Genomic DNA, 26,918 nt, shown 5'->3' with positions numbered 1-26,918 from the left:
TTCGCGTAATATTTCTCTGCAAATAACAGGTTGCTCCACTCTAACAGGCCTGGGAAGTCCATAAACTGAGAGGTTGTTGTTTGTGACCTCAAGCACTTGGTCCTCGATAAATATAAGAGCAATATTGAACATTCTATCTGTGAACTGCAGTTGTTGATCCTGAAGCAGTTGTCGCTCATGAAACAGGATGTCTTCAGCCAAATGTTCCTTAAACTCTTGCCACAGCTGAAGAAGATGAGAAAGCTGGCATGTGCTCAACATAATAGCAAACAACTTGCGCAGTTGGGCAGGTGACCGTACAGTTGCAGCTTTTTCCAAGGCCTCCCTCCACTGTGCATCATCTTCCAATAGCCCCAAACGTCTGCATGCTTCATGGAAAGTGGCACAGACATGACCTTCAACAGTTCTCAAATGCTGAAAGGACATTGGGCCTTCGTGGGACTACGTGGGACATTGGGACTACGTGATGCAGCATGATTCGAAGAAAGAAACATTCACGATTGTTGGGGTGAACAGTGTATACCCGTGCTAGGGCATCAGTTTGATATATGCCAGGATGATCAGGCACAGCAGCTCCATGAACTCGTCTCTTCCAGCATTTTGTGGACGCGTCAAAGGTGTAATAGGCTGGCAATTGGCAGTAGAGAAGCGTCTTGACAAAATCATCAAGTGTACAGAGCTTGAAAAAGGCGGTAAGGGTAGTGTCACGTGGTTCTTGAAGTTGTTGCTGAAGATTTGCTTTAGTGAAATACACTCTCTGGCCATTCTCAAGATGGACACTCAGATGCTGGACAGTCGGGTGTCGTGCATGAATAGGGAGACTGAAGATGCGCCACATTGCTTCATTTGCACTGATGTACCGTCCACTCTCATAGCGAGCTACTTCATCAACCTGTGCTCCATGTCTTTCCAAGCCGAACACTGCTTGATCACTACCCTTATTGACATATTTGCAAATGTATTTGATAGATTTTACTGAGTTGCAAAATTCGACATTGATGTGTGCATTGAATACTTTGGACAGCAAAGGGCAGTAAGGCACTATCCATCTATTGTCCAAAGTGATGTCGTAGGCCTCTCCAACAGTTCGCAATGTGTGTTGTTTGGTGAAACCTCCATCATCAGCGGAACGACGACGATACAATGGATACCCATCTATGCCAGTAACTGTGTCTTTAATGAGAGCCTTAGGGTACTTCTTGGTACATGTGCCATCTTTCATGCAGGGTGAACCGGGGTTTAGCTGGCCACATGGACCATGTACCATGTGCTTGGTGACAATTTCGAACAGCTCAGGGTCTTCCACTCGATTTGGTATTTCTGCAGAAATGACACAATCAACCTGTTCTGGCCTGATGCGATCGCATAACCGAATTAGAATGTGTGCATGAGGGAGTCCACGTTTTTGCCATTCAATGGTGTACATATGGCATCGCACAGCGCCAATTATTGCACCAGTGGTGATGTAATCCATTAGTTGCTTTAGTTTTAGGTGAAACACTCTTGCAACCACATCGTGTCTGTCATAGCTTTGCTGACCAGGCAGCAATTCATTGGAAATCTCATCCCATTTGCTGTTGCAGGTAAATGTGATGAAGAGGTCTGGTCTGCCGTAATGTCGCACATATGTCATGGCATCCTGTGTACGCTCATGCATGTAGCGCGGGCCACCAGTAAAAGATGAAGGTAAAATCACCATGTTACCTAGTTGGTTTGCATTGCGATCATCAGCCACTGCGTCACGCAGGTGGATGTAGTCATCAGCTCTTAGCCGTGTCTGATGGTGGCGGATAAAGCTAAGTCTTTCAGTTTCAATTTTAGCGTACATATCAACTGCAAACTGCAAAAACAGCTTTCGGCACCTGTGAATGTAGTTGAAGCTACCATCACGAACCATCAGTCTGCTAGCATAAAAATCCATAGCAGAAACCTTTCGTGCACCTGGCTCTCCTATGCGAATGTCAGTCTGTCGCAGCTGAAAGTTGTAGCCATCGTCACCTCGCCAGAAAATGAGTGGATACTGCAGGGCGTCATATGCTCTGTGCGTCTCAGATATCCTCTGCAGTTCATTGCTACGTAACTGCAAAACAATATCCCGCCATTCAAACTGCTGTCCAACTATTTGAATGGCAACTTCATCTATGACAGGAGCATTGAATCTCCTTTCATGCTCTCCAACAGGGTGTTTGTCGGCATGAATGACAATTCGCAAGTCATCCGTGTTTTCAGGCAGCCTCTCCCGAGCAGTTTTGAAATCACGTACATATTTATTTTGCTCGTGTAGAACATCCTGCAGCTCACGGATTACGTTTAATCGCACTCCTTCAACAATACCACGCCGACGTTCTGCCTCTGCCTGCTGGTCACCCATGAAATAGATTTGCAGGAACTGTGGTTGCTCACCCGGTATCGGAAGCAAGGATCCAATCAGATGGTAGACTTGACCCTGAACCTTGAAATTTGGGTTAAATCCAGGCTCATCAATTGTTTTAGCTCCAAATGATGTCATTTGAAAACAGCTGTTATATTTTCGTATATTCCCCAAAAAATGTTCAGAATCAGGATTTGCGCCTTGGAATAGGTGAGTCAATACAGGTGGAATATCCTCAGAGAGTGGTCGTAGGCGAACTTTCCCATTGTTGCAACAAATGCCTGGCCTCTCGTCTTTCCAACGTAAGGCATTACATCTGGAACATTTTTTAGACATTCGTCCCATAAAAAATTTCTGATGGGCCCTATACTGCGTTGCAGGATTGTAGTCAAGTGCAAAGTTTTCTGCCCATGCACGGCGCCTGGTAGGTTGTGGCGGCCAAGCAGCTGCTGTAGTTAGTGTATCTTGTCGTGGGAGTCGCTGCTGGGTCGGCTCAGCAGTCTCTGCACTTCTAGCAGCTGCAGCATCTATTCTGGCCTGCTCTCGATGTACCTGTATTTGTTCAGCGGTTTCTGCTCTTCTAGCAGCAGTTATTCTGTTTCGTTGTAGGCGTAGCTGTGTTTGTTCTGCAGTTTCTGCACTTCTAGCAGATGCAGTAGCTATTCTGTCTCGTTGTAGGCGTAGCTGTGTTTGCTCTGCAGTTTCTGCACTTCTAGCAGATGCACTAGCTATTCTGTCTCGTTGTAGGCGTAGCTGTGTTTGCTCTGCAGTTTCTGCTCGTCTAGCTGCTGCTTTGCGAACTCGGTCTCTTTCTCTATGGGAATCAATCTGTTCTTGCGTTTGAGCGGTAGGCTTTTTGGGAGGCATTGTACTGCTTCAACCGTTTTTAAAAGTGAATAAGATGGTGTGCTTTTTTTGTAATATATACTGCTCGCTTTTTTCTCACCGTCGCCTATCGCAACGCTCGGAGTACCCGTGCAAGTTCTGTAGTAGCTGTAGTACTCCTAGCTGAAAAAAAAGTAAAAGTAAGTCAGCTGCGGAAGGTAATGAACATGTTTACTATCACGAACAGTGGCAAATCCAACGTTTTCAAGTAGTGGATGTGTGGCAATTCATAGACAATACAACATTGAATGAGAAGTGTTTACCTTTTTGAAGTAGAAATTTAGTAGGTAAAACACAGTTGCAGTACCCGTGCAATTTCTGTAGTTCTGTGGTGATCGTAGCTGAAAAAAAGTAAAAGTAACTCAGCTGCGGAAGGAAATGAACATGCTTACTATCACGAACAGTGGCAAATCCAACATTTTTAAGTAGCGGATGTGTGGCAATTCATAGACAATACAACATTGAATAAGACGTACTAACCTTTTCACTGTAGAAATTTAGTAGGTAAAACGCAGTAGCTGTACCCGTGCAAGTTCTGTAGTAGCTGGAGTTCTGCAGTACTTGTAGCTGGAAAATAAGTAAAAGTAACTCAGCTGCGGAAGGAAATGTACATGTTTACTATCACAAACAGTGGCAAATCCAACGTTTTTAACCCTTTCACTGAAGTAGACTCATTTATGCGTTTTCTATGGTCGACCGCCGTAGACGCATATTTGCGACTTTCCCAGCAATTGCTAGTAACTGAATTTTGTTATTCGTTGATAACATAACCAACGATCTTTAGGGCATTTTATAGTAGTGACAGTGTTGTCCAAAGATTTCTCTATAAAATTAGCCTAAAATTTAATTTTAATATTTTGGTTGAGCAATTCCAACTTAAAAGCAAACAGTTTAATTGCAGTTTAAAACAAATAATTACTTATGTTGATGTTATTATAGCCGATTCAGATTTTTGTGATTTCGCAGAAATAGCAATTAGCAATAGCAATAAAATAGCAATAGCAGCACTGACTCTGGTGGTGGTGAAAGTATTGGTTTTGTAAGAATAAGGAACATAGTAGGGGATCGCTTCGTAGCCTCACATCGCTTTATCAATGCACAGAGTAAAGATACAATGAATTTTTTGAATAGCAGTGTTTTGTTAACATGTTGGCAAAATCTACGATATTGTTATAGCTCCTTTTACTGCTTTTATAACTAAGGCAATGCTATAACAACACTATATCAAACCTAGCGTAGCTATCTCAATCAATCACATTACTGATAAATGCAATCAATGTAATAATTCAAAGTACCTTGAGTTCAAATTTCCTATAATTCAAATAGCGTTATTGAGTTGATCTCGATCCCAGTGCGTCCACCGCGTTGGAAGTCCGAACTCCAAAAGAATACCTTTTTGTCCTCCGAATCTCCCACCTCAGGTTAGTTAGAGACGCCCTGCCAGCGTGTAACAATCTTATTGGATCTTTCCTTAAACCTGGAAGTTCTAGCCTGAGACGCAATAGTAGAAAAGATGTTGAGTTAGACTGACGATGTCGTTTGGTAGAATATCAAGATTCTAGACTACCTCCGCTTTCTAACTATAGCTTAGTTCATGTTGACGTGGTTGCAGCCCATAAATCAATGTTATTGACGGTTCCTCTTCCTATGAATGTTGTGAGTCAACCTCCGCAACATTCTATTGTTCAGAATATATAGACTCCGTCTTATGTTCAATTTCAACTATCTACTATATAGAGAACAGCGTTTTTCTAGTGGTTGCAAGAAACAAATGTTCACATGACCTTCCCGGTACACGTTGGCAGTAAATATTAATTAGATGTAATTTACTACTCATTAATTTATTTAAAGAGTAGTAAATTTTATTTAATTCACTACTAATATTTACTACTAATTTAATTTTACTACTTACTCATATTAATTAAGTTTGCTTCGTACAATCGAATCGAAAAAAAAAGACCGCCATATAATTTATTTATTCTACTCATATTTGGGAGTTATCGGTAACTCAATATATCGAGAAGACAACTCCTACTATTAGCATATCAGTGTTTATCGTCTATCTCTTCGATGAATAGTAGGTTACGTATTATAATAGAGGCGTGTACTAACCGGAGATTCCCGTTAATGCGCCCTAGCGGTGAAAAAAAAACACAGAATAGACACGCCCTTATATAAAAATAGCGGCTAATAGTCCGAAAAGTACGGTACTCTATAAAGCGGACAGATAGACAGACAACGATTGCCATTTATATAGTAGATATACAATATTTTCCATTTTTTACTTTGCAGTATAGACCTTGTCAAGAAAAAAGAGTGAAAAAAATGATTTAAATTGACATTGATGGTATCCGCTCTTTCTAGCTTAACATAAAATCACTGTAATCATGAACCATAAACCAAGTGGAAGTGATAAGATAAAGTAAAAAGTTATTGATACAAACCAATAATACCACAATTACTGTAGTCATGTAGTCAAACAGGTAGGTTCAGTTTTGTCCTATTGAAAGGCCAAAGGGGTGAGTTTGGAAAGATCTCGGAATGGATTAGGCAATTTACATGTATTTTACTGTTAGTATAAAGTAAAATCCCTATAATGTGAATATTCTTGGAACGAATAATCCATTCTTTGAATGGATTATTTATGTTGTAGGAGCCTCTACCAGTTCTGTTTTTTTGTTGGCCCAAACAATTGTAGTTGATGATAAAATATCTCTTCTTTTTCGCTTGCGCTAATTTAAGGCTTCTTTGGAGCTTCGGTAATGTTTCTACCTAAATATGTATGTCTGCATTTCACTGAATATGTAAGTTTGTATCGAAACAGGAAGAAGCCATGGCTACCGATGATGATGGGATGAGCGCCAGTGATGACCTTTTGACCTTTCTCAAACAGTGTCTTCCTGTCGCTGTGTCTGTCATAAAGTCCGATCAGATGTATGACAGGGTGGGCCTGCTCAAGCAGCTCTTTAATTCAGCTACAGGTGCGTGTACTACGGGTGTCATGTCATCTTTTCACACTCACCTTTTGCCTCCTTTCACCTCTCCTCTTCTTCATTAACTATTTTCTGATGTTTTGTTTCTTCTCTTGACTCCTAACTTTTAATTTTTTCTTGCCCAGCCAGTTTTTGCTTGTTGGTTTTTATTGTTTTTGAAACTTTCCAGACTCTTTTTCTCTGTTGTGTGATAAATAAATTCTTTCGATGTAGAATGCCAGTTCTTGGAGATATTTCTTGAGCATGCCCACAAGTTGCTGTCGGAACAAGGGCAGTACATTTCATCTCACTGGGTGAAGGCTGATGCGGCCAAAGCAAGTAATATGAAGCAATCTGAGACACTCAGGTACAAAAATTCTCAGCCGTTTTTCACAATTCTCACATACACCACTTTCAAACTCATACATGATTAGTGAGTCTATCTTGAGTTTTTTACTTATTCTTGTTAACAACTGTTAACAGTTGTTAACTGTTGTATGAGGCATTATAACAATGATTCATTGTTAACTTTATTCATCTTACATCATGAAATGCAACATTCCATATTTAGGCATGCAGTAGAAGATTCCTTGGAGAGAGCGTTTGTGCCGGCCTTAGCCGCAGTTATATCCTTTGTGGATGTAAGAGAGAATTTGAAGCTACTGCTTTCAAACTCTCCCTTCAAAGGCCTGTGGTTACAGATCTTTTCTAACTGTGATAAACTAGGCCTCACCTTCGACCAATTGACCAAGCACAGTGCAGCTGGTACATCGGTGTGTATTCCTGCTTTTCAATATTATTAGCTCAAGCATGCGTGATCACAAAGACAAACCTCTGCTAGTCATGCATTTCTGGCAAGACATTTTTTTTCCAAAGATACATTTGAGATAAGATAATTCTTGCTACACGTATGAGTGATAAGAGAAAAGACATTTGTATTTTATTTTTGAATTTGTAGAGGATTGAGGCAAAATAATGGCCCTCCTCGTCCTCTCCTTCAACCTCTTGTGTTGCCTCTTCCCATTTTCTCAAATCCTCCCATTCTCTTATCTCTTCCTCTTGTTTCCTTTTATTTCTATTCCTCGTGAATTCCCTCTTGCTTTTATGTAGCGGAGAGATATGGATACTCTAATTTTAGGAAGGTATGCATAGACTCTTTTTAGGAAGGTATGCATACCCTCCTTTTTAGGAAGGTATAGATAGCCTCTTTTTAGGAAGGTATAGATAGCCTCCTTTTAGGAAGGTATGCATACCCTGCTTTTAGGAAGGTATGCATATCCTCCTTTTTAGGAAGGTATAGATACCCTCCTTTTTAGGAAGCGCAACCAATGTTCAATATGAATCATCATGCATCTGCCATGTAATGTATGCGTGTATCTTTTGATCAGAAACTGCCCAAATCATACAAAATCCTCGAAGTTGGCGATGGACATCAACAGTTCAGGCTTCAGTTTCCTTTTTCCTGGCTAGTTAAAGATACTATCGACAAGCTGATTGGGGCTAATGAAAAGGCTGGAAATTCCCTCGGTGAGTGATACAAATATGTAAATGCCTAAGCTAATGGAGGCTGTTATAAGGAATACGTTCTCACTTTTGGCCACAAGCTGTCTTACTACTCTTTATAGTACTGTTTATACCTTATCTTATAGAGTTATTTCACACCTTATCTTATAGAGTTATTTCACACCTATCTTATAGAGTTATTTCACACTTATTGTAGAGTTATTTCACACCTCATCTTATAAAATTATTTCCTGCGTTGTATTATAGAGTTGTTTTATACCCAATATTATAGACAGTTATTTTATACGAGTTATTTTATGCCTTATATTATAGAGTTATTTTAGACCTTTTATTATAGAGTTATTTTATACCGTATTTTATAGAATCATTTTATACCTTATATTATAGAGTTATTGCACACCTTATATTATAAAGTTATTTTATATCTTATATTATAGAGTTATTTTATACCTTATATTATAGTTATTTTATACTTTATATTATAGAGTTATTTTATACCTTATCTTACAGAGTTATTTTATACTTTTTATTATAGAGTTATTTTACACCTTATATTATAGAGTTATTTCATACCTTATATTATAGAGTTATTGTACACCTTATATTATAGAGTTATTTCACACCTTATATTGTAGAGTTATTTTACACCTCATCTTATAAAATTATTTCCCACCTTGTATTATAGAGTTCTTTTATACCCAATATTATAGACAGTTATTTTATACGAGTTATTTTATACCTTATATGATAGAGTTATTTTAGACCTTTTATTATAGAGTTATTTTATACCGTATTTTATAGAATCATTTTATACCTTATATTATAGAGTTATTGCACACCTTATATTATAAAGTTATTTTATATCTTATATTATAGAGTTATTTTATACCTTATATTATAGTTATTTTATACTTTATATTATAGAGTTATTTTATACCTTATCTTACAGAGTTATTTTATACTTTTTATTATAGAGTTATTTTACACCTTATATTATAGAGTTATTTCATACCTTGTCTCGTAGAGTTATTCCTTTATACCTTATATTATAGAGTTATTTTGTACCTTGTCCCGTAGAGTTATTCTTAACCCCAGTTTATAGTTTTACTAATTGTAGTTTTGCAATGATAAAAAGCTCCAGTTGCACGTTGGACATAATTTTCAATATCTTGAGTTTTCAAAACCCTTCCTAGTCATAGGGTTCTCTGCTTTATTGTAGAAAGTATGGTGGAAACACTTGTCGACCATTTTGAGAGTCATTCTGTAATCGGAAAAGTCATTCAAAGCTCTATAGTTCACGGGAAGAGCACTAATATGTACGACGAGATGCTGAAGGCCTACCTCAATGACTTTGTATTCATGGCTTACCCCTGTGCCAACACAACTGAGCATCTGGTAAAGGCTGCATATCTTAAGTTATTTGTTCTTGGTTGGCGCAAGATGTTTGGTTTCTACTTTCTATTACACAATATCTATCCTAAGACACTCATAATCTGATATTTTATTACCAGCTTGTGGTACAGACCACCATAATCTGATATTTTATTACCAGCTCTTGGTACAGACCACCATAATCTGGTATTTTATTACCAGCATAATCTGATATTTTATTACCAGCTCGTGGTACAGACCACCATAATCTGATATTTTATTAACAGCTCGTGGTACAGACCACCATAATCTGGTATTTTATTACCAGCTCTTGGTACAGACCACCATAATCTGGTATTTTATTACCAGCTCTTGGTACAGACCACCATAATCTGGTATTTTATTAACAGCTCGTGGTACAGATCACCATAATCTGATATTTTATTACCAGCTTGTGGTACAGACCACCATAATCTGGTATTTTATTAACAGCTCGTGGTACAGATCACCATAATCTGATATTTTATTACCAGCTTGTGGTACAGACCACCATAATCTGGTATTTTATTAACAGCTCGTGGTACAGACCACCATAATCTGATATTCTATTAACAGCTCGTGGTACAGACCATCACAAACAGTGTGCTGACCCTCGGCCTAAGGAAAATCTCATTCGTCCACATACACGCGGCCTTTGTACATATGAGACAAGTGATGAACAATCTCGCAGTGGTTTTCAACCTCATCATATCTCACGGCGATCAGCTCATAAAGATGACATATCAAGAAGTCATACAACAACAAAAGCAACAACAAACGCAAAGCAACGTGGTATGTCATGTATTCAAACAAGATGTTAGCTCTTTTATTTCCATTAGACACCCTAAGAGCCTTCTATAGTTGAATATCTGACCTGTGTCAGGCAATTCTCATTTATATCGAGAAATGCGTCACTTATGTCCGCTATAAGGGTCTTGTTAGATGCTAAAGCGGCATGTGATCATAAGAGCCAGTAAGCAAAAAAATTATCACATCACCTCTATTAACTTATAGTCTGTGGTATCATAAGTATGAATAACATCTGCATATTTAGGAGCGCTGAAGAGTTTAAGAATAGTCTCAACAGTACAAGATTCCTACTGCAGATAACACATGCACTCGGATACTTGTACAACAGTACAAGATTCCTACTGCAGATAACACTTGCACCCGGATACTTGTACAACAGTACAAGATTCCTACTGCAGATAACACATGCACCCGGATACTTGTACAACAGTACAAGATTCCTACTGCAGATAACACATGCACTCGGATACTTGTACAACAGTACAAGATTCCTACTGCAGATAACACTTGCACCCGGATACTTGTACAACAGTACAAGATTCCTACTGCAGATAACACTTGCACCCGGATACTTGTACAACAGTACAAGATTCCTACTGCAAATAACACATGCACCCGGATACTTGTACAACAGTACAAGATTCCTACTGCAGATAACACATGCACTCGGATACTTGTATAATAAATGTTGTAGTTCCCACTCTTGCTGCGCATGATCTTTATAATATGTTAGCATCCATAAAATGTTTTTGCCAAAGCTTAAGAAAAGGAAATGGTAGCTTTTTTGTTTGGCCTTTGCTTGGGAACATTTCTGCTGTTTTCACAGGTATTATGTAGGGGTGTGATATAGCGTTGTTCGGCTACTGAGTATGATATAGCAAAGTATTGTTCGGCTACTGAGTATGATATGGCAAAGCGTTGTTCGGCTACTGAGTATGATATAGCAAAGCGTTGTTCGGCTACTGAGTATGATATAGCAAAGCATTGTTCAATTATTTTAGTTATAATTATAAGGCTGATTTGCAATGAGAACATAAGAATGTTCTTTAGATTTGAATGACTAGTGGTATATTTGTCTCACTTGTAGTCATGTGACATCATAGCTCTATACCGGCTGGTCACTCATGTTAAAGGAATTTCTGTCCGTACTCTGGTCTCAGATCCATATGAGTTTATGTGTCAAGTGGAGCAGTGCAGGCCGGTGGTGCAGCAGGTGATTGAGAGCAGTCGCGGTTCACCAGGCATCGACGAGTGCAGGTAATGCGTACACATATTCCAAATGTTGACTTAGGTCATTTGCTCATTTTGAACAATTATCGATAGTTGTTTTTGGCCTCTTTTCTGTCAGGAATATCTGGACCCTGCTAGAGTTGAAGAAACTTTACGTCGAGCATGTGGTAGCACCGGCCAATGTTAACAAGGCGCCAGACAAACGAAAAACATACAAGTTACCCAGTCTCATTAAGGTAAGCTTGTTAGTTTTTAGCAGCCAGAAAACCAGAAGAGAATTGCAGGAGTGATGAATGAGTAACAGGTTCTCTTGCTGCTCTAGATGCTACAGTAATTTATAACAAGTTTGGGTGCATTAGCACTGCTCTATATATTCATGCCTGCTGTTCTGTTTCGCTCGACTAGCTGATTGTTTACAGCTTTGTTTTAACATCAAATCAGAAACGCAATGACTTCGAGTTAGAGATTTATAGTAATAACAGCAAACTGTCTGAAAGGCAGCTATCAAAAGTGTATACTAAAAAGCATGCGATATATAACAAGCGGTGTAATGGATGTCGGTATAGTGTGCACATTACATTATACATAATGCTCATTCTGTACATTACTCATAGGTTACACTATTGACCAGACTCTTTGTAGCTGTCATGATCTGACTCTCTCCTACTTGCTAGAATAACAGTTTCATTTTCATCGTCACCCAATTCTTTGCAGAATGTCACAAATGCCAATTTCCAGTCAATTCAAGCTTTTGAGCAGGTGGTTCATTCACTTCAGGAAACTGTAATGGAAGGGATTCGTTCTCTTTACGAGTAGGTTTCTCATATATAACTTAATGTTTCTTTTTCTGATTCCCCTCCATGTTAACAACTTTGCCGTCAGGCAGTGGAAAGTTAACTATTTTAATATCCTTTATCTGGTTTTACAGGAACTGCCCCGCAAGATGTCCTGTATGTATTCAGTCACTAGATGCTCCTGTGCGTCTACCATGTCAACACATTCTGTGCGAGGTGTGCGCTGCACAACTGCATATATGTTCACAGAATGACTGTGGTAAAGAAATTCCTCCTGACAGTCGTTACAATCCAACTTCTGAAAACATGAGGTAGGTTGATAAGTTTGCTTGTTAATAGCCAGTGGTATGTTGTGTCTACACGCGCGTTATGGTGTGCTGCTGGGATCATTCTCTTCATCTAGCTTTTTTGTGCTATAGCCGCTATCTATAGCCACCGCCAAGTAACTCTCCATCTTCATATACCTGAATGCTCTGCGCTGAACACTCTCTGCACACATGTGCTCGGTGCTCATTTAAAACTCTACTTGTTGGCTTTCCGTAATTATTTGCTGTTGTGATTAGTTGGTTGCCTTCTATCATTTTGTAGCCCGGAGAACTTAGATGAGTTTACGTGGCTGCGAGACCGTCTCAACAAGTTCTTTATGTATTTTGTGTCCGAGTTGGTGTTTGCCTCTGAGCCTGAGCAAGCCATACTCGAGTGGCTCGTTGACCGTGTTACCTTCCGTGCTGGCACAAGACAGTTTGGCCTGTTCAACAGTTCTGAAATAGTTGATGCTAGTCCCGTGTTACGCTCATACCTGCTCAAGCTGTTGCTTCGGTGCGAACAGAGTAAGGCAGTCACTCTTTCTCTCGACACCATCATCAAGAGTTGGCATGCCGACAAATCCCGAAGTCATGTACAGAGTTTAGTGCTACTAATGGACTGTCATAAGGTAAAGCGGATATCCATCTGCAAGCTGAGCATGTTGCTTTCACTCCTTTATCATTTCAAACCTGCAGTTGGTATGCGATATTAAACGAGTCGGATACTCCTGTCTGATCGATGTTGTAATTTCCCATCAGGGTCAGAGCTGGACTAACTGTTTAGAAGTAGGCTGCATCTGATTTCCTACTTGTACCAATCACATAGCAGCCATTATTTTCTATTCTGTCATCGCTTAGTTTTTCATTTTAACAGGATCTGAGCGAGTATCAAAGACGGTGTGAGCAGCTGGAAGTAGCCTTGATTGCTGGCCTTGAGTTGCTGCGCACAAATGTCGCCGTGCCCTCTGTTGACACGCTCAAGGCTTTGGCTGACCTTCAGAACGCTCTACTGCAGTCTGTAGAGTTGATTACCTCTCCTGCTGAGTACGAGTTGACGGCTGTGAAGTTGCTAGAAGAGCAGCTGAGGCGTTTCCTCATTCAATCAAGAAGTGCCGGCCATCTTCAGCCTGGGTATACTACGTTTCTGAATTGTCATCTATCTATCTTTCATATTCTTAGGTAGTCGTAATCACTGATTATAGCCATGCTATCATCATCTTTCTGTGTTTGCGGTGTGCGTTTGAATCAATTTCATCAAAGATGTGTGGGTGAGCAGCTTTTAGCAATTAGAAATCGTGCGACACCAATCCAGGCACTTCTTTTTGGTTCCTTATACAGTCAAGCCACAAGACTGTTTACTGAACCAGAATCACTTACATAAATCACATGTATATATGAATATTTCTACATACATTTGAGCAAATATTTATCTTAGCTAACAAAGTAATTTTTGACATATGCTGTCCAAAATCTTTGGCAGTATTGCAATTTTGCTAGTAAAAGTAAAATAGCTGGTATAACTTAATGTAATACTAAAACATAATAAAATAATAAAAAATACATATAGTAATTTGAATCATTTCTAATATGACTTGCCATAAGTTATTGTTATCATTCTATAAGTTGTGCCACCCGGCGTTGCTCGTGTAATAAAAAGTCTTTTGACAGAAAATTGATTTGTATTTAACATATATAACAACATTCGCCATTCTAACTTTCAAACTACATATCACGAGAGAAGTGTTTTGTGTAGTTGAAATAAATTAAGAGAGAAAATAAAAACAACTGTAAAGGCTTTCAAACTTTGTCAAACAACTGTAACTTTCAAACTTCATACCACGAGGAAATGATTTTGTTCAAGACAGGTTTTTTTCTTTGGAGCCGTTAGACAATGTGTAACCTCTAAGAATACAGCTATTTAACAGATTAATAAAAACATGACAGAATATGGTAGTATTTTGTAGTTGAAATTTTATTAGAACAATGTCTCCCAAAAATGGCCGAATGAAAAATTAATATTAATAATAAAGATTGGAAACTAAGTACTAATAACAGTGTTGGAAAATGAATAATGTTTAAACTTGAAACACGATACTCGAATTATGTTTAAAAAAAATATAAGTTGAAATAGTAACGATAGTGAAACAAACTTTAGAAATTTATATTATAAACTTCAAAAGTTATAAGAAGGTTATAAATGTAATAAGAGAACGTTAATCTATATATTTCTCAAAGTATGTAAATATATGTAAATGTAAGAGAGCGAGGAATAACTGATGCTTGTAATCTTACAGAATAAATCTTACAAATAATCTAAGAGATAATCTTACAGTAATCTTACAAATGTTTGTTGTAAAATGTGAAATTAATTACAATTTACTAATTATGTTTAGAAGGAAAGATGTGTAAGCTAATACACAAATCGAGCACTGATAGGAACTTTTGTGAAACGCATTTTTAACGAACGTAACATTCGTCTGTTGAGGAAAGGAAATTGCACTTGTTAATTTACTATATCGCTATTAAAATAAACATTAAATAACAAATTGAAAAATATTCATACAAACAAACATGTTTTGATTTGAACTAAAAGAAATAACGTAAAAAGATTTTTTAAACGAACAAAATCTTTTCCGTATTTAATGATTGTGGAGCCCAAAGTACCAAATTAGCACCCAAAAAAACATAATGTAGCTGGGAAAAAATCCTCTGAGCAGCTGGAATGAATTAGTAGCGAAATAAATGTAGATGTAAAATAAATAGCGGGTACAAAAACTACGAAATGTCGATGCAACGTATTCATTTTGGTAGCGTATATTATCAGTACAAAAATCGCCAAATTTTATGTTCGAGATAAATTATTAGCTTTAACGGGAAAAAAGACGAATACGCATCGTGTTGCATATACATAGGTCCCAAAATATTTCTTATAGATGTGGTTGCGTCAAATTTGAGTTGATTTTAAAAGGAAGCATTTTTTTCTCTATCAGTTGATATGTTGTTTGTTGTGTTAGGCGATTTCATTGCCAAGATATTTGAAGATTAAAATCGAAAAAATCTGATCGCGGTAAAAACGCTCAGGCTAAAAAAAACATGCCCAGACTTGCCCAAAATGATGTCACGCGTGATTTATCTGTCAATATATCTCGTATTCGCATCGGCTATTTGCGATAAAAGTCTAGTCCTACGCGGCTCTATTGGTATATATTTTATTTTGTATTTGCTCATGTTGGTTAGAATAAAATTTTAAATCCCGCTACAGATACATTATTATGAATGTTTCTAAGGCCTCAAATAACGAAAATTGAAAATTTGTTTTACTCACTTTCTCCAAATGCTGTGTAAACATTTGAGTACCGACTACTAATTCTACCGGTCTACAGTAATTCTGTCAAGCAAACTATGTAGAATAAGGTCTTTGTATCAGCGCAGTTCCGCCTCTACCCACACTAATGATATACAGCCTCCCAAAAGCCCCACCCACATGTCCGTCGCCTATCCTTGGGGCGTGGCTGTAAATCATTGCCCACACCGAAAACTAGTTTCTTACTACCGTAAGTAAAATAATAAAGCTGCGTCTTTGAAAAGAATATACATAGGGATAGAGTTTTAAGGATGAGAAGTCTGCTGCAAACTAAAATCTGTTTCTGGATTTGAACTCACATTCTTCAGTTCTGCGGACATCATATACCGTATCCAATTCACTACAATATTCTGCAAATCATGTTTTGCATTATCATCAACAATATTATTTTATTATATAATTTTTACAAGCAAAAATATTTTCATCTCGGCATAAAGCTTTTATTAAAAATATTCATCAAGTCGTGGCCACTCACATAGTTTTAGCTGATACAATAAGACAAATTCATCTACTGCAGCAAACTCAAACAAAACATGGTTTATGCAGCACACATTCAAGTCTCTCTTTCCACTTCATGGCAGTTTCCACACTGACAAAGCTGCTTCGGCTGGTGGGACGGCATAAACATCCTGTAATCAGTTAAACAAACGCAATAAATATATGTCATTCATAGATATTTCATTCTAACGCGTATCTACTGAAAGCTTTCAAATTGGGAGTTTGATAGATTGCAAGTGTAATTTTAAAAACGAATAAATGTTTAACAAAGGCACAAGTACGCCAAGCCAACGATTCGAAGCTTTGGTTCTGGAAGTTAAAGATTTGCATTGATCAATCGATTTTCTTCACTTTCCACAAGTGAAAAGTGAACATCTAAAGTCAAATCATAAATCTAATTTACTAAATAAAACTGCCACAGAAAATTTGAAGCAAATGTAGCTAGGTGAACCGATAAAAAAATAAAAAACGATGAATTAGTGATAGCAAAAAGTTATAATTTTATTAATTAGTACATGTATTAATGAGTACTAAAATATTACCTTTAGTATATTCATCAATCTAAGCCATTGTATTGCTAGATGCTATGGATTAAAGAGAAGCCGTCAAGAACTCACTGTACATACGTATCTAGCACGCGCAGGAAATTACATTTTAGCCTCAAACAGGGAAATATAATCTGAATGTAAACTCAACAGGAAACTCTATAGGAGACTCAAAGTAAAAGATAAATTTACCGCCATTCTCCGATCTTCCTCTGTAGAACTTTAACACCTGATGCTCAGAAAACTCGGAGTCACCTTCGCAGTAACTTCACAGCAATATTTACAATTATGTTGTTCGCCAATAAAACCTGTTGATAGAGTAATTCATCAAAGTAACGTTGTTAATTTAGTAAATGTCAATGTCCATGCGATTTAATAATAGAGTAAAATTCCTAAATTTGAGATCACAGACAACACGTTTTACGAGTGATAACATTTACGACCTATATAAAAATTTCACGCTGATGATTGGCTAATGAAGCGACCTTATATATATCGCTCGTGGTTTCTTTTCAGATGTATTACTAGTGACGTCACGAAAGAAGCACCCGCTGGAACGTGGGCTTTTTAAAAGAGGGTCTCATTCAAACGCATATATCTCTGGACAGGGTTGGTCTACAAAGACAATAATGGCATCAAATTGTAGCTGATGTTTTAGCCTTTTATGGGTCTTAATTTTGTGAAATCGAATTTTTTGACGCAACCACATCTTTAACAGGAGAATCGTAACTCGTGGACGCAATGCTAAAATAATTAGCACGCGCTTGGTTTTATCGGGTGTATGAAAACATTTCTGATCACTATGCCGTTCTAGCCCAGTGGTAGAGCATCCGGATAAGAAACGGACAGGAAAGAAGATGCATTCGTTGTGAGTTTAAGTCCATCAGAATGCGTGATTTTAATATCAAGATTTGACTAGCTATAGCCAGAATGCTGACACACGACATACTTGTAGATATATATATATATATATATATATATATATATAGATAGATTCACTTGAATTGTCATTGTCGAACCTACACTTTCATTCCCATTTTTTAAAGAAAAAGTGACATTACAAACATCATTTTTACTGATTGTCACTTTATTAATATAGCTTTCACAGATGATTCAGGTTTTACATTTGGCTTTGTACTTTCTTTGTCAATATTTGACTATACTGTAACCATGTACTCTATTTAAATGTACTATTACCATGTACTCTATTTAACTGTATTGTAACCAAATACTCTATAAATAACTGTACTGTAACCATCTACTCTATTTAACTGTACTGTAACCATCTACTCTATGCTCACATTGTTTCTTTATGATCATACTAGTTATCGATGCTCAACTAGGAATGTCACTGTTTGTTCAACCTCACGTGTGTGTAGCTTATTATTTTTTTGTTTTTATTTTATAAAACTTTTGGAGTTATCTTTTTGGTTTCTTTAATAGATAAGTTAGCATTATTCTTTATTGCTTGTACTTGAACTTTTCCTCGTCAGCTACTGTTTGGGAATTACTATCAATATTAAGATAAGAATGGATCCTGTTTCTTGAACACCCTTATTATTCCCTTATTATTTTACATCCTTGAGAAAACTCATTCTGTTGCAGGTATATGATAGCACGACAGTTGTTGAATATTGCTGGAAAAAGCTATCTCAAAGATCTGCTAAACACTCCCCAGAACTACCTCGTGCCTGGAGATATCAAAGATTCTCTCGAGTCATTCACTGTACCAGATGCTCTGTCTCTCTACGGAGGAGACTGCTATGTGAAGGCCAAGTCCGCTATTGATCTTGTCATAATCAGTGCTCGCGATGAGACCGCTGCTCGTGAAGTCATAACAGCATTCAAAAAGGTCTGTCGTTTTTGTAAAGATTGATTGACTCATGGCTTCTTAATCATTTCAAATTGGTCTATATCAGATCATTTTATTTGGTATTTCTTACAAAAAATCTCATTCTAGGAATTTTGTCGAAGCAGGATATTCCAAAGCACTTGTTACATCGTGTATTTTTTTAAGCAATGCAAGGCTTTGGCTGTTACGCATGTATTATATTGGTAGGAATGCGGAGAGGATTCTAATCTAATCATGCAAGTACTTTTCACCAGAATCACTCGCACTTTTGCCCAGAATGTTGCAGTCGGGCCACAAGTTTGCGAATTACTTTACGAAGAACTTCAACCCTCAAAGGAACCTAATTCAAGAGTAAGCAACGCAGTATTTATTGGTTCTACTGCTGTAACATCTGTATCCCTTTGTTGGTTCTATTGCTGTAACACTTGTATCCCTTTGTTAGTTCTAGTGCTGTAACATCTGTATCCCTTTATTAGTTCTAGTGTTGTAACATCTGTATCCCTTTGTTAGTTCTAGTGCTGTAACACCTGTATCCCTTTGTTAGTTCTAGTGCTGTAATATCTGTATCCCTTTGTTGGTTCTAGTGCTGTAACATCTGTATCCCTTTGTTGGTTCTAGTGCTGTAACATCTGTATCCCTTTATTAGTTCTAGTGCTGTAACATCTGTATCCCTTTGTTAGTTCTAGTGCTGTAACGCCTGTATCCCTTTGTTAGTTCTAGTGCTGTAACATCTGTATCCCTTTGTTGGTTCTAGTGCTGTAACATCTGTATCCATTTGTTAGTTCTACTGCTGTACCATCTGTATCCCTTTGTTAGTTCTAGTGCTGTAACATCTGTATCCCTTTGTTAGTTTTACTGCTGTACCATCTGTATTCCTTTATTAGTTCTAGTGCTGTAACATCTGTATCCCTTTGTTGGTTCTAGTGCTGTACCATCTGTATCCCTTTGTTAGTTCTAGTGCTGTAACATCTGTATCCCTTTGTTAGTTCTAGTGCTGTAACATCTGTATCCCTTTGTTGGTTCTAGTGCTGTAACATCTGTGTCCCTTTGTTAGTTTTACTGCTGTACCATCTGTATCCCTTTGTTAGTTCTAGTGCGGTAACATCTGTATCCCTTTGTTAGTTCTACTGCTGTACCATCTGTATCCCTTTGTTGGTTCTAGTGCTGTAACATCTGTATCCCTTTGTTAGTTTTACTGCTGTACCATCTGTATCCCTTTATTAGTTCTAGTGCTGTAACATCTGTATCCCTTTGTTAGTTCTAGTGCTGTAACATCTGTGTCCCTTTGTTAGTTCTAGTGCTGTACCATCTGTATCCCTTTGTTGGTTCTACTGCTGTACCATCTGTATCCCTTTGTTTGTTCTAGTGCTGTAACATCTGTATCCCTTTGTTAGTTCTAGTGCTGTACCATCTGTATCCCTTTGTTGGTTCTAGTGCTGTAACACCTGTATCCCTTTGTTGGTTCTAGTGCTGTACCATCTGTATCCCTTTGTTGGTTCTAGTGCTGTAACATCTGTATCCCTTTGTTAGTTTTACTGCTGTACCATCTGTATCCCTTTATTAGTTCTAGTGCTGTAACATCTGTATCCCTTTGTTAGTTCTAGTGCTGTAACATCTGTGTCCCTTTGTTAGTTCTAGTGCTGTAACATCTGTATCCCTTTGTTGGTTCTAGTGCTGTAACATCTGTATCCCTTTGTTGGTTCTAGTGCTGTACCATCTGTATCCCTTTGTTAGTTCTAGTGCTGTAACATCTGTATCCCTTTGTTAGTTCTAGTGCTGTAACATCTGTATCCCTTTGTTGGTTCTAGTGCTGTAACATCTGTATCCCTTTGTTGGTTCTAGTGCTGTAACATCTGTATCCCTTTGTTGGTTCTAGTGCTGTAACATCTGTGTCCATTGGTTGGTTCTAGTGCTGTAACATCTGTATCCCTTTGTTTGTTCTAGTGCTGTAACATCTGTATCCCTTTGTTAGTTCTAGTGCTGTAACATCTGTATCCCTTTGTTAGTTCTAGTGCTGTAACATCTGTATCCCTTTGTTGGTTCTAGTGCTGTAACATCTGTATCCCTTTGTTAGTTCTAGTGCTGTAATATCTGTATCCCTTTATTAGTTCTAGTGCTGTAACATCTGTATCCCTTTGTTGGTTCTAGTGCTGTAACATCTGTATCCCTTTGTTAGTTCTACTGCTGTAACATCTGTATCCATTGGTTAGTTCTAGTTCTGTAACATCTGTATCCCTTTGTTAGTTCTAGTGCTGTAACATCTGTATCCCTTTATTGGTTCTAGTGCTGTAATATCTGTATCCCTTTGTTGGTTCTAGTGCTGTAACATCTGTATCCCTTTGTTAGTTCTACTGCTGTAACATCTGTATCCATTGGTTAGTTCTAGTTCTGTAACATCTGTATTTTCATGTTGGTTTCTTATGCTCATCCTTATTGCTGCTACCCTTTGCGTTAAACACAGAAATTGATGAAGATGTTATTGGATCCGCATGGACTTCCTAAAGAAATGGATGTGAAACAGTCAAGGGGAATCAACTTGGGCATGCTGGTTCTCAAGCTATACAGTTGTTTGGGTGGAACAAGTCCTAAGGCTGATCTCAACCCACTCGCTGAGATTGTCAACCAGCCTCTGCAGGCTGCGGTGAGTCACACTTATTTATACTAATCAATGCTTTTGCTAAGCGCCTTTGTTGTGCATAGAGACATTTCATGACCAAATATTTGTCTAGGATTTTGTTATGATGTTACTGTAGGTTTAGTTACATCTTGTGCTTTGAAGCTGCACCCAACAGACTTGCTTCATATAGTTTACTTTAACTGAAGATTGTTATACTCTGATTGTATGTTAGAAGATTGATATACTTTGGTTGTATGTCAATTTAGGCAGAATGTTAGATTCAGATATTACATGTACATTTTGGTTCATTTCTCAACACTTCAGGTTGTAGACAGTCGGATCTTGTTTTTAAATCTATGGCACTTCAATTACTTATACAAATAAAGCATAGGTAGCTCACGCAACCTACCTAAAAACATTTCACATTTTGCAATATTAGCCCTCTAATTGTATGCTCTAATGGCAGTTTTCAGACTTTCATGGCGCTGTGATAGCTGGCTTCAGACTTTGATATGATAGAAGGCCTCAGGCAGCGATCGTGAAATATCTGGGCTCTGACATTCAACTACCATAAATTCTGGAGTATAAGTCGAAAATATGACACCCAATTTCAAATTTTTCATGACACGAATTTTAGTGAAATTCAACTTTAAAAACCATCACAAATCAAAATTACATGATATGACATGGATTTATTTATAAAACAGTAAAATAATAATCATCCTACTTAACATGAGATGGGTTAAACACAAATTCCCATTATTCACGATTCAAATTGTCATCGCTAGGATTCTTTTCTGGAATATCTTTTTTGAGAAGTTATTGCTTTTTTCGTAGTCTCTGTCCACAAGCCCTCACTTTAGTAATCCATTTGACACATCCACTATCGTCCATCCATCTTTTTTCCTGTATATGAATCACAATTCTTGACAGAAATCTGTCTCACGGATGGCTTTTCTGTTTAAAATGTACATATAATCAAAGCTGGCAGTTTCGTCTCATTGGCGAGGCTGGTCAATACGATGGTAAAGTATTGTTTTCGTGCATTGTGGTTTTCACTAGAACTGTCATCTCTCGTTCTTTTGTTAATTTTGTACGTATGGCCAACAGCACAAAATGGCCATTTCTGCTGTGGCTTTTGCATGCTAGTTTTTCAGCAATGCATCCCTCGCCTCTGCTGCCGACTGAACTTTTAGCGATCAAACGATTTGAGCTAGAGAAGGGAAGTCGACTTGTACGGCAGATACATGTCAAAACCAGGATTTTTAAACCAAACTTTACACCTTGACATGTATGCTGAGTAAACTGGTACGCTGGAGTTTACTGTACACGCGTACACGCTTAATTACTGCTCAGACAGCTGTATTGTTATTGCAGACACGCTATCTACCTACAATGGCTGACAACCAATATGAGATATATCAGGAGTCAATAAGGCTCGCTCTACAATCTCCTAATGAAAATCCTGTAGCCTACAGTATGTATACTTATTGGTTCTTATCTGCTTTCTGTGGTGAGAATTAGTCATGCTAGTTTACTATATCGCTGTATTCAAATGGAAAATCGCCACTTGATGCCACTTGTCAGTGTTTAGCATAACCAAACGGGCAGTTGCCACTTGTCAGTGTTTAGCATAACCAAACGGGCAGTTGCCACTTGTCAGTGTTTAGCATAACCAAACGGGCAGTTGCCACTTGTCAGTGTTTAGCATAACCAAACGGGCAGTTGCCACTTGTCAGTGTTTAGCATAACCAAATGGGCAGGTACCACTTGTCAGTGTTTGGGATTATCAAACTTCATGTATCTGTCAATACTGGCATTACATTTTGACTAGCTGTAAGATGAGATATGAAAACTAACATTCATCTGATAATGCACCCGAGAGTGTTGGTTTTTATGGCAACATGTGTCATTTAAAACTTTCAAATGTCTCACCTCATTTATAACTGTTGTAGGATGTCCCAATGGCCATCCCTATGTGATAGGAAATGTAAGTATCTTCAATTTAGCTATTTGTGTTATTGCATTTACAAACAACTTTGATTGGTTGAGCATCTAATTATTGTCAAATTAGCCGGTCCGTTTATGGGATTTTAGTGTGGTCGACCATATACAACTGCTAAGTGTCACGACTGTGGCGCTCAAATAGGTGGTCAGGCACATCGGGCTCATGCAGGTAACCAGACACTTGGAGAAAATGATAGGTAAGTTTGTATACATGTCATATAAAGCTGGTGTGTGCATCCTGTTGACAGTATGATGAACCTTAGTCTTTCACGTGTACATCTTATGTTTTGAGTTTGTCATATACACCACTCCCCCGAGTTATGACATGCCTGTTTTATGGTTTTTTCGCCTTACCATGTGGAACACTGTGTTTTTTATTCAAACTCCATATGGCTTTTTTCCGCCATACAATATCAACAAAAAAGTCTCTCAAAATTTTAATTTGGCGGTCGGTATGCTGAATACAATGGAATAAGGAAGATGTCGATATGCTATTTGCCGAAATCTCTCCCACAACACCTGAAGAAGCTACAATGCCCGCTCTCTCTCAGTCCAGTAATAATCATTATAAGTTATAGTAAAAACTGTACAGAAACAGGTAATTCAGATTACAACGATGACAAAGTTTAGTAAAATACATACTAAAACTTAGCTTCAAGTGTTTTGTAAGCTTAATTCATATAAGTTAAATTCAAAGCTTATGTTGGACGTCTGTCTCGAAGGTAACAGCTCCATACGGTACGTACTGTACATTGTGATGTTATATTTAGTCCAGATCATAACCAATAAATGCACTTAAGTTACTGTAGGTAACCATAGTTATTAAGGTTATTATACTATCGTGTTATTAATTTTTTTATATATGCAGTGAGTGTATTAAGTTTTGATGTTTTTTTATCAGTGAGTGTTTGCATTAAATTATTACTATAGGTTTCTATACCCCTCCTTATGGCATTTGTGCCTTATGATGCCAATACCGGAACGGCTTCATTTCGTATGGTCTGGGTGCACTACATAGGTAATTGGTCAATTGTTGAAGTATTCACTATTCATTTCAGTGCTGCTCGCAGCAGAAAAGGCCATATTCTCGGGCGGCAAACCTCGCGTGGCGCAGCTGCTCCGGAACGGGATTTGTCTGCTCTTTCTTGTGCTGTGATGCGCTGTCTAACACACCTTTCTATGCTCACCAGCTCGTTGTTCTACGCAAGAGAGGTAACTAACTGTTTATTAGAGTATATTTGTAGAAATTATAATATAGTAGATGTGAAAGAGTAATTAACTCTATCTGAGTATGTTTGTGGTAGCCTTTTTATATTGGATACACGTCATTTCGTGTCATTGCAATTATCAGCCATTTTATGCTGTGTCAACTACAGGTACTTGACATGATTCAACCAGCGCTTGTACGTGAAGAAGATGTCATACCCTTCCTTGATGCTCATATCCAGCTTGACTTGCAGCACATAGCAAGGTGTTGCGCTTGCAGCAATGACGACTGCGTGCTACTGTTGCATGCTGTCATTGAAAAGATGTCAACAGGTAGTTATCCTGTCCTGCCTCATCATAATTCATATTTTGTATTTTTTGTGATATCGCGCACAATTTAGTCTCTGGTTGTAAGAGAGTTAATGCATGCTTTTGGCCATATTTTCGAAGGCGTTTATAGATTACTTCTGCATCTTCGCATAAATTAGTTCACTTTAAGATCTTTATTTCTTAAAGTTTGTCGTCTGTTTACGATATGTCCAGCTATAGGTCTTAAAATTTTGTAATTAACATATCACATTTTGCTGGTCTTGAACTCATGAACATTACAACCTCAGATTTGCAATTCAGTCCTTTAACCCGAGACCATCAAAGCTGTGGCAATTCATCGTTCTTATTACATAGCGTATACATGCTATTTTCCGTTTTCACATCCAAAATGACGTATTAATTAAAACTTCATGAACTCTTTTTGCTCTATGAAACGGGATACCTTTCAATATATAATTTTGCTTTATATAAAAGGGATACCAAATGATATTAACAATAATCCTTCTCGAAATTTAAATTTGGCGGTTGTACTGATTACGACCAAATAACGATTTTTTATTTGGTTTTCTCAGCTTGTATTAATTTTATAATTACATAATCATATGTTTCGTAGTTCACATACTTGCTATTTATTACACATCTACATTACCTAATTTATTTTAGCCGCTCAGAAGACTTTTTCCCAGCCTTACTACGTTTTCTAAAAATGAAGAATTAACTAACTATTACATAATAACTATCACATAATAACGATAATAGCGCATTAATTTATAGGCATTTCTACGCTAATTGAAACTATGAATTCTACTAACACTATAAAACACAATGCTTTGTCGTCTTCGCTATGTTAGGGCTAATTTGTTTTCCGCAAAATGATATCAAGAACAACATTTCTCGAGATTACAATCTGGCGATTATATCTCAGTTCAGCGTCATCCGTTATAATAAAAACAGGCTGTAAACCGACAAGTGATAACATTTTAGTTAAAAAATTACTAAAATCCATACGAAAACTTCTTTCACGTATGTTTTTAGTACCGTACTTTTCGGACTATTGGCTGCTACTTTTTTCTGGCGATTTGAGCCATGTGGCTTATATAAGGGTGTGGCTATTCTGTGGCTTTTTCTTTCACCGCTAGGGCGCATTAACCGGAATCTCCGTTTAGTCCGCCTTTAGCGGTGAAAGAAAATACGAAACAATGCCTAACGGTACTGTTCCGCTAGACACTAAGTTAAAAAGCGTCGGTTGATACGAAGCAATGCCGTTAGGCACTGTTTCGTTTTAAACAGCAAAGTTGCTGCCGTGTTAAAGAGCACCGTCATGAGTTCTGCTGCTTATACAAAGGTGCGGCCTATGTATTGTTTTATTATCGTTTTTTGGAAAATAAAGCAGATGCGGCTTATATAGGGGGTTTATAGTCCGAAAAGTACGGTAAGCTAAATTCATATAAGTTACTTTCAGCATTTATGTTACACGTCTGTTTCGAAAGTAAGAACTCTTCACGTAGTACATTGTAATGTTATACTATCTTGCAAATCATACCCATAAAATGTGCTAAAGTTATTGTAGGTACCTATAGTTACTAAGGTTGACATATTGTTTTGTTACCATTTTTTAATGATGATGGTTTTTAACAGGCAGTGATTGCATTAGATAATTACTATGGGCTTTTCTACCACGCTGTACGTCGATACGATATTTTCATCTTATTATGCCAACACTGAAACGAACTAAAAACATAATCTTATACTAAGTTATTTTTCAGTGCAATCGTAGCAAAACAGGCTATATTTAGCCATTACCTGCTAATGATTTTACATTTACATTTAAACACCTTTGCTGTTTGATTTTTCTTCCCAATTTATTTCAACAAAACACTTCTTTCTGATATGAAATTTGAAAGTTGTAGTTGTTTGAAAAAGTTGAAAAACTTTTACAGTTGTTTTCTTTTATCTCCTAATTAATTTGAACTGCATGAAAATATTTTCTCATGATATGAAGTTTAAAAGTTGGAATGTTAAATAAAAATAAATTTTCTGTTCAAAGACTTTTTATTACCCGAGCAACGCCAGGGAGTACAGCTAGTTCTTTTTATATACTGCATTTTTTATACCATAATTTTTTCATACCACTAAAGTCTTTGTGGCATCAGCTAGATGATCAAAGTAGTTACTGTTTGTCTTATAAAACTTTACAC

At 37.5% G+C, this 26,918-nt stretch overlaps 1 protein-coding gene and 1 long non-coding RNA gene across 2 annotated transcripts in view; one reads left to right on the top strand and one right to left on the bottom strand.

The window, feature by feature from the left end:
* LOC137394714 (E3 ubiquitin-protein ligase rnf213-alpha-like) overlaps window positions 1–26,918 on the top strand; it is a 66,875-nt gene that overhangs the window by 25,897 nt on the left and 14,060 nt on the right. Inside the window, exons 23-42 of the mRNA XM_068081482.1 lie at window positions 6,081–6,237; window positions 6,463–6,595; window positions 6,800–7,001; window positions 7,617–7,755; window positions 8,972–9,147; window positions 9,739–9,954; window positions 11,060–11,229; window positions 11,321–11,438; window positions 11,917–12,014; window positions 12,131–12,307; window positions 12,585–12,930; window positions 13,176–13,432; window positions 18,314–18,560; window positions 18,768–18,911; window positions 21,022–21,201; window positions 22,555–22,654; window positions 23,133–23,167; window positions 23,275–23,381; window positions 24,243–24,396; window positions 24,561–24,723. Coding sequence (XP_067937583.1) covers window positions 6,081–6,237; window positions 6,463–6,595; window positions 6,800–7,001; window positions 7,617–7,755; window positions 8,972–9,147; window positions 9,739–9,954; window positions 11,060–11,229; window positions 11,321–11,438; window positions 11,917–12,014; window positions 12,131–12,307; window positions 12,585–12,930; window positions 13,176–13,432; window positions 18,314–18,560; window positions 18,768–18,911; window positions 21,022–21,201; window positions 22,555–22,654; window positions 23,133–23,167; window positions 23,275–23,381; window positions 24,243–24,396; window positions 24,561–24,723 — 3,319 coding nt within the window. The remainder of the gene's footprint in view (window positions 1–6,080; window positions 6,238–6,462; window positions 6,596–6,799; window positions 7,002–7,616; window positions 7,756–8,971; window positions 9,148–9,738; window positions 9,955–11,059; window positions 11,230–11,320; window positions 11,439–11,916; window positions 12,015–12,130; window positions 12,308–12,584; window positions 12,931–13,175; window positions 13,433–18,313; window positions 18,561–18,767; window positions 18,912–21,021; window positions 21,202–22,554; window positions 22,655–23,132; window positions 23,168–23,274; window positions 23,382–24,242; window positions 24,397–24,560; window positions 24,724–26,918) is intronic.
* On the bottom strand, window positions 3,567–4,584 carry LOC137394716 (uncharacterized). The gene is made up of 3 exons (XR_010978354.1): window positions 4,552–4,584; window positions 3,737–3,823; window positions 3,567–3,597 (listed from the first exon to the last, which is right to left on the bottom strand). It is a non-coding gene; the product is annotated as an uncharacterized lncRNA (long non-coding RNA).

Source organism: Watersipora subatra, chromosome 4 (genome assembly GCF_963576615.1).
Source record: "Watersipora subatra chromosome 4, tzWatSuba1.1, whole genome shotgun sequence".
In the NCBI taxonomy this organism is placed as follows: Eukaryota; Metazoa; Bryozoa; class Gymnolaemata; order Cheilostomatida; family Watersiporidae; genus Watersipora; species Watersipora subatra.
Note: the sequence above shows the minus strand (reverse complement) of the source record. Positions and strands in the feature narration are given on the sequence as shown.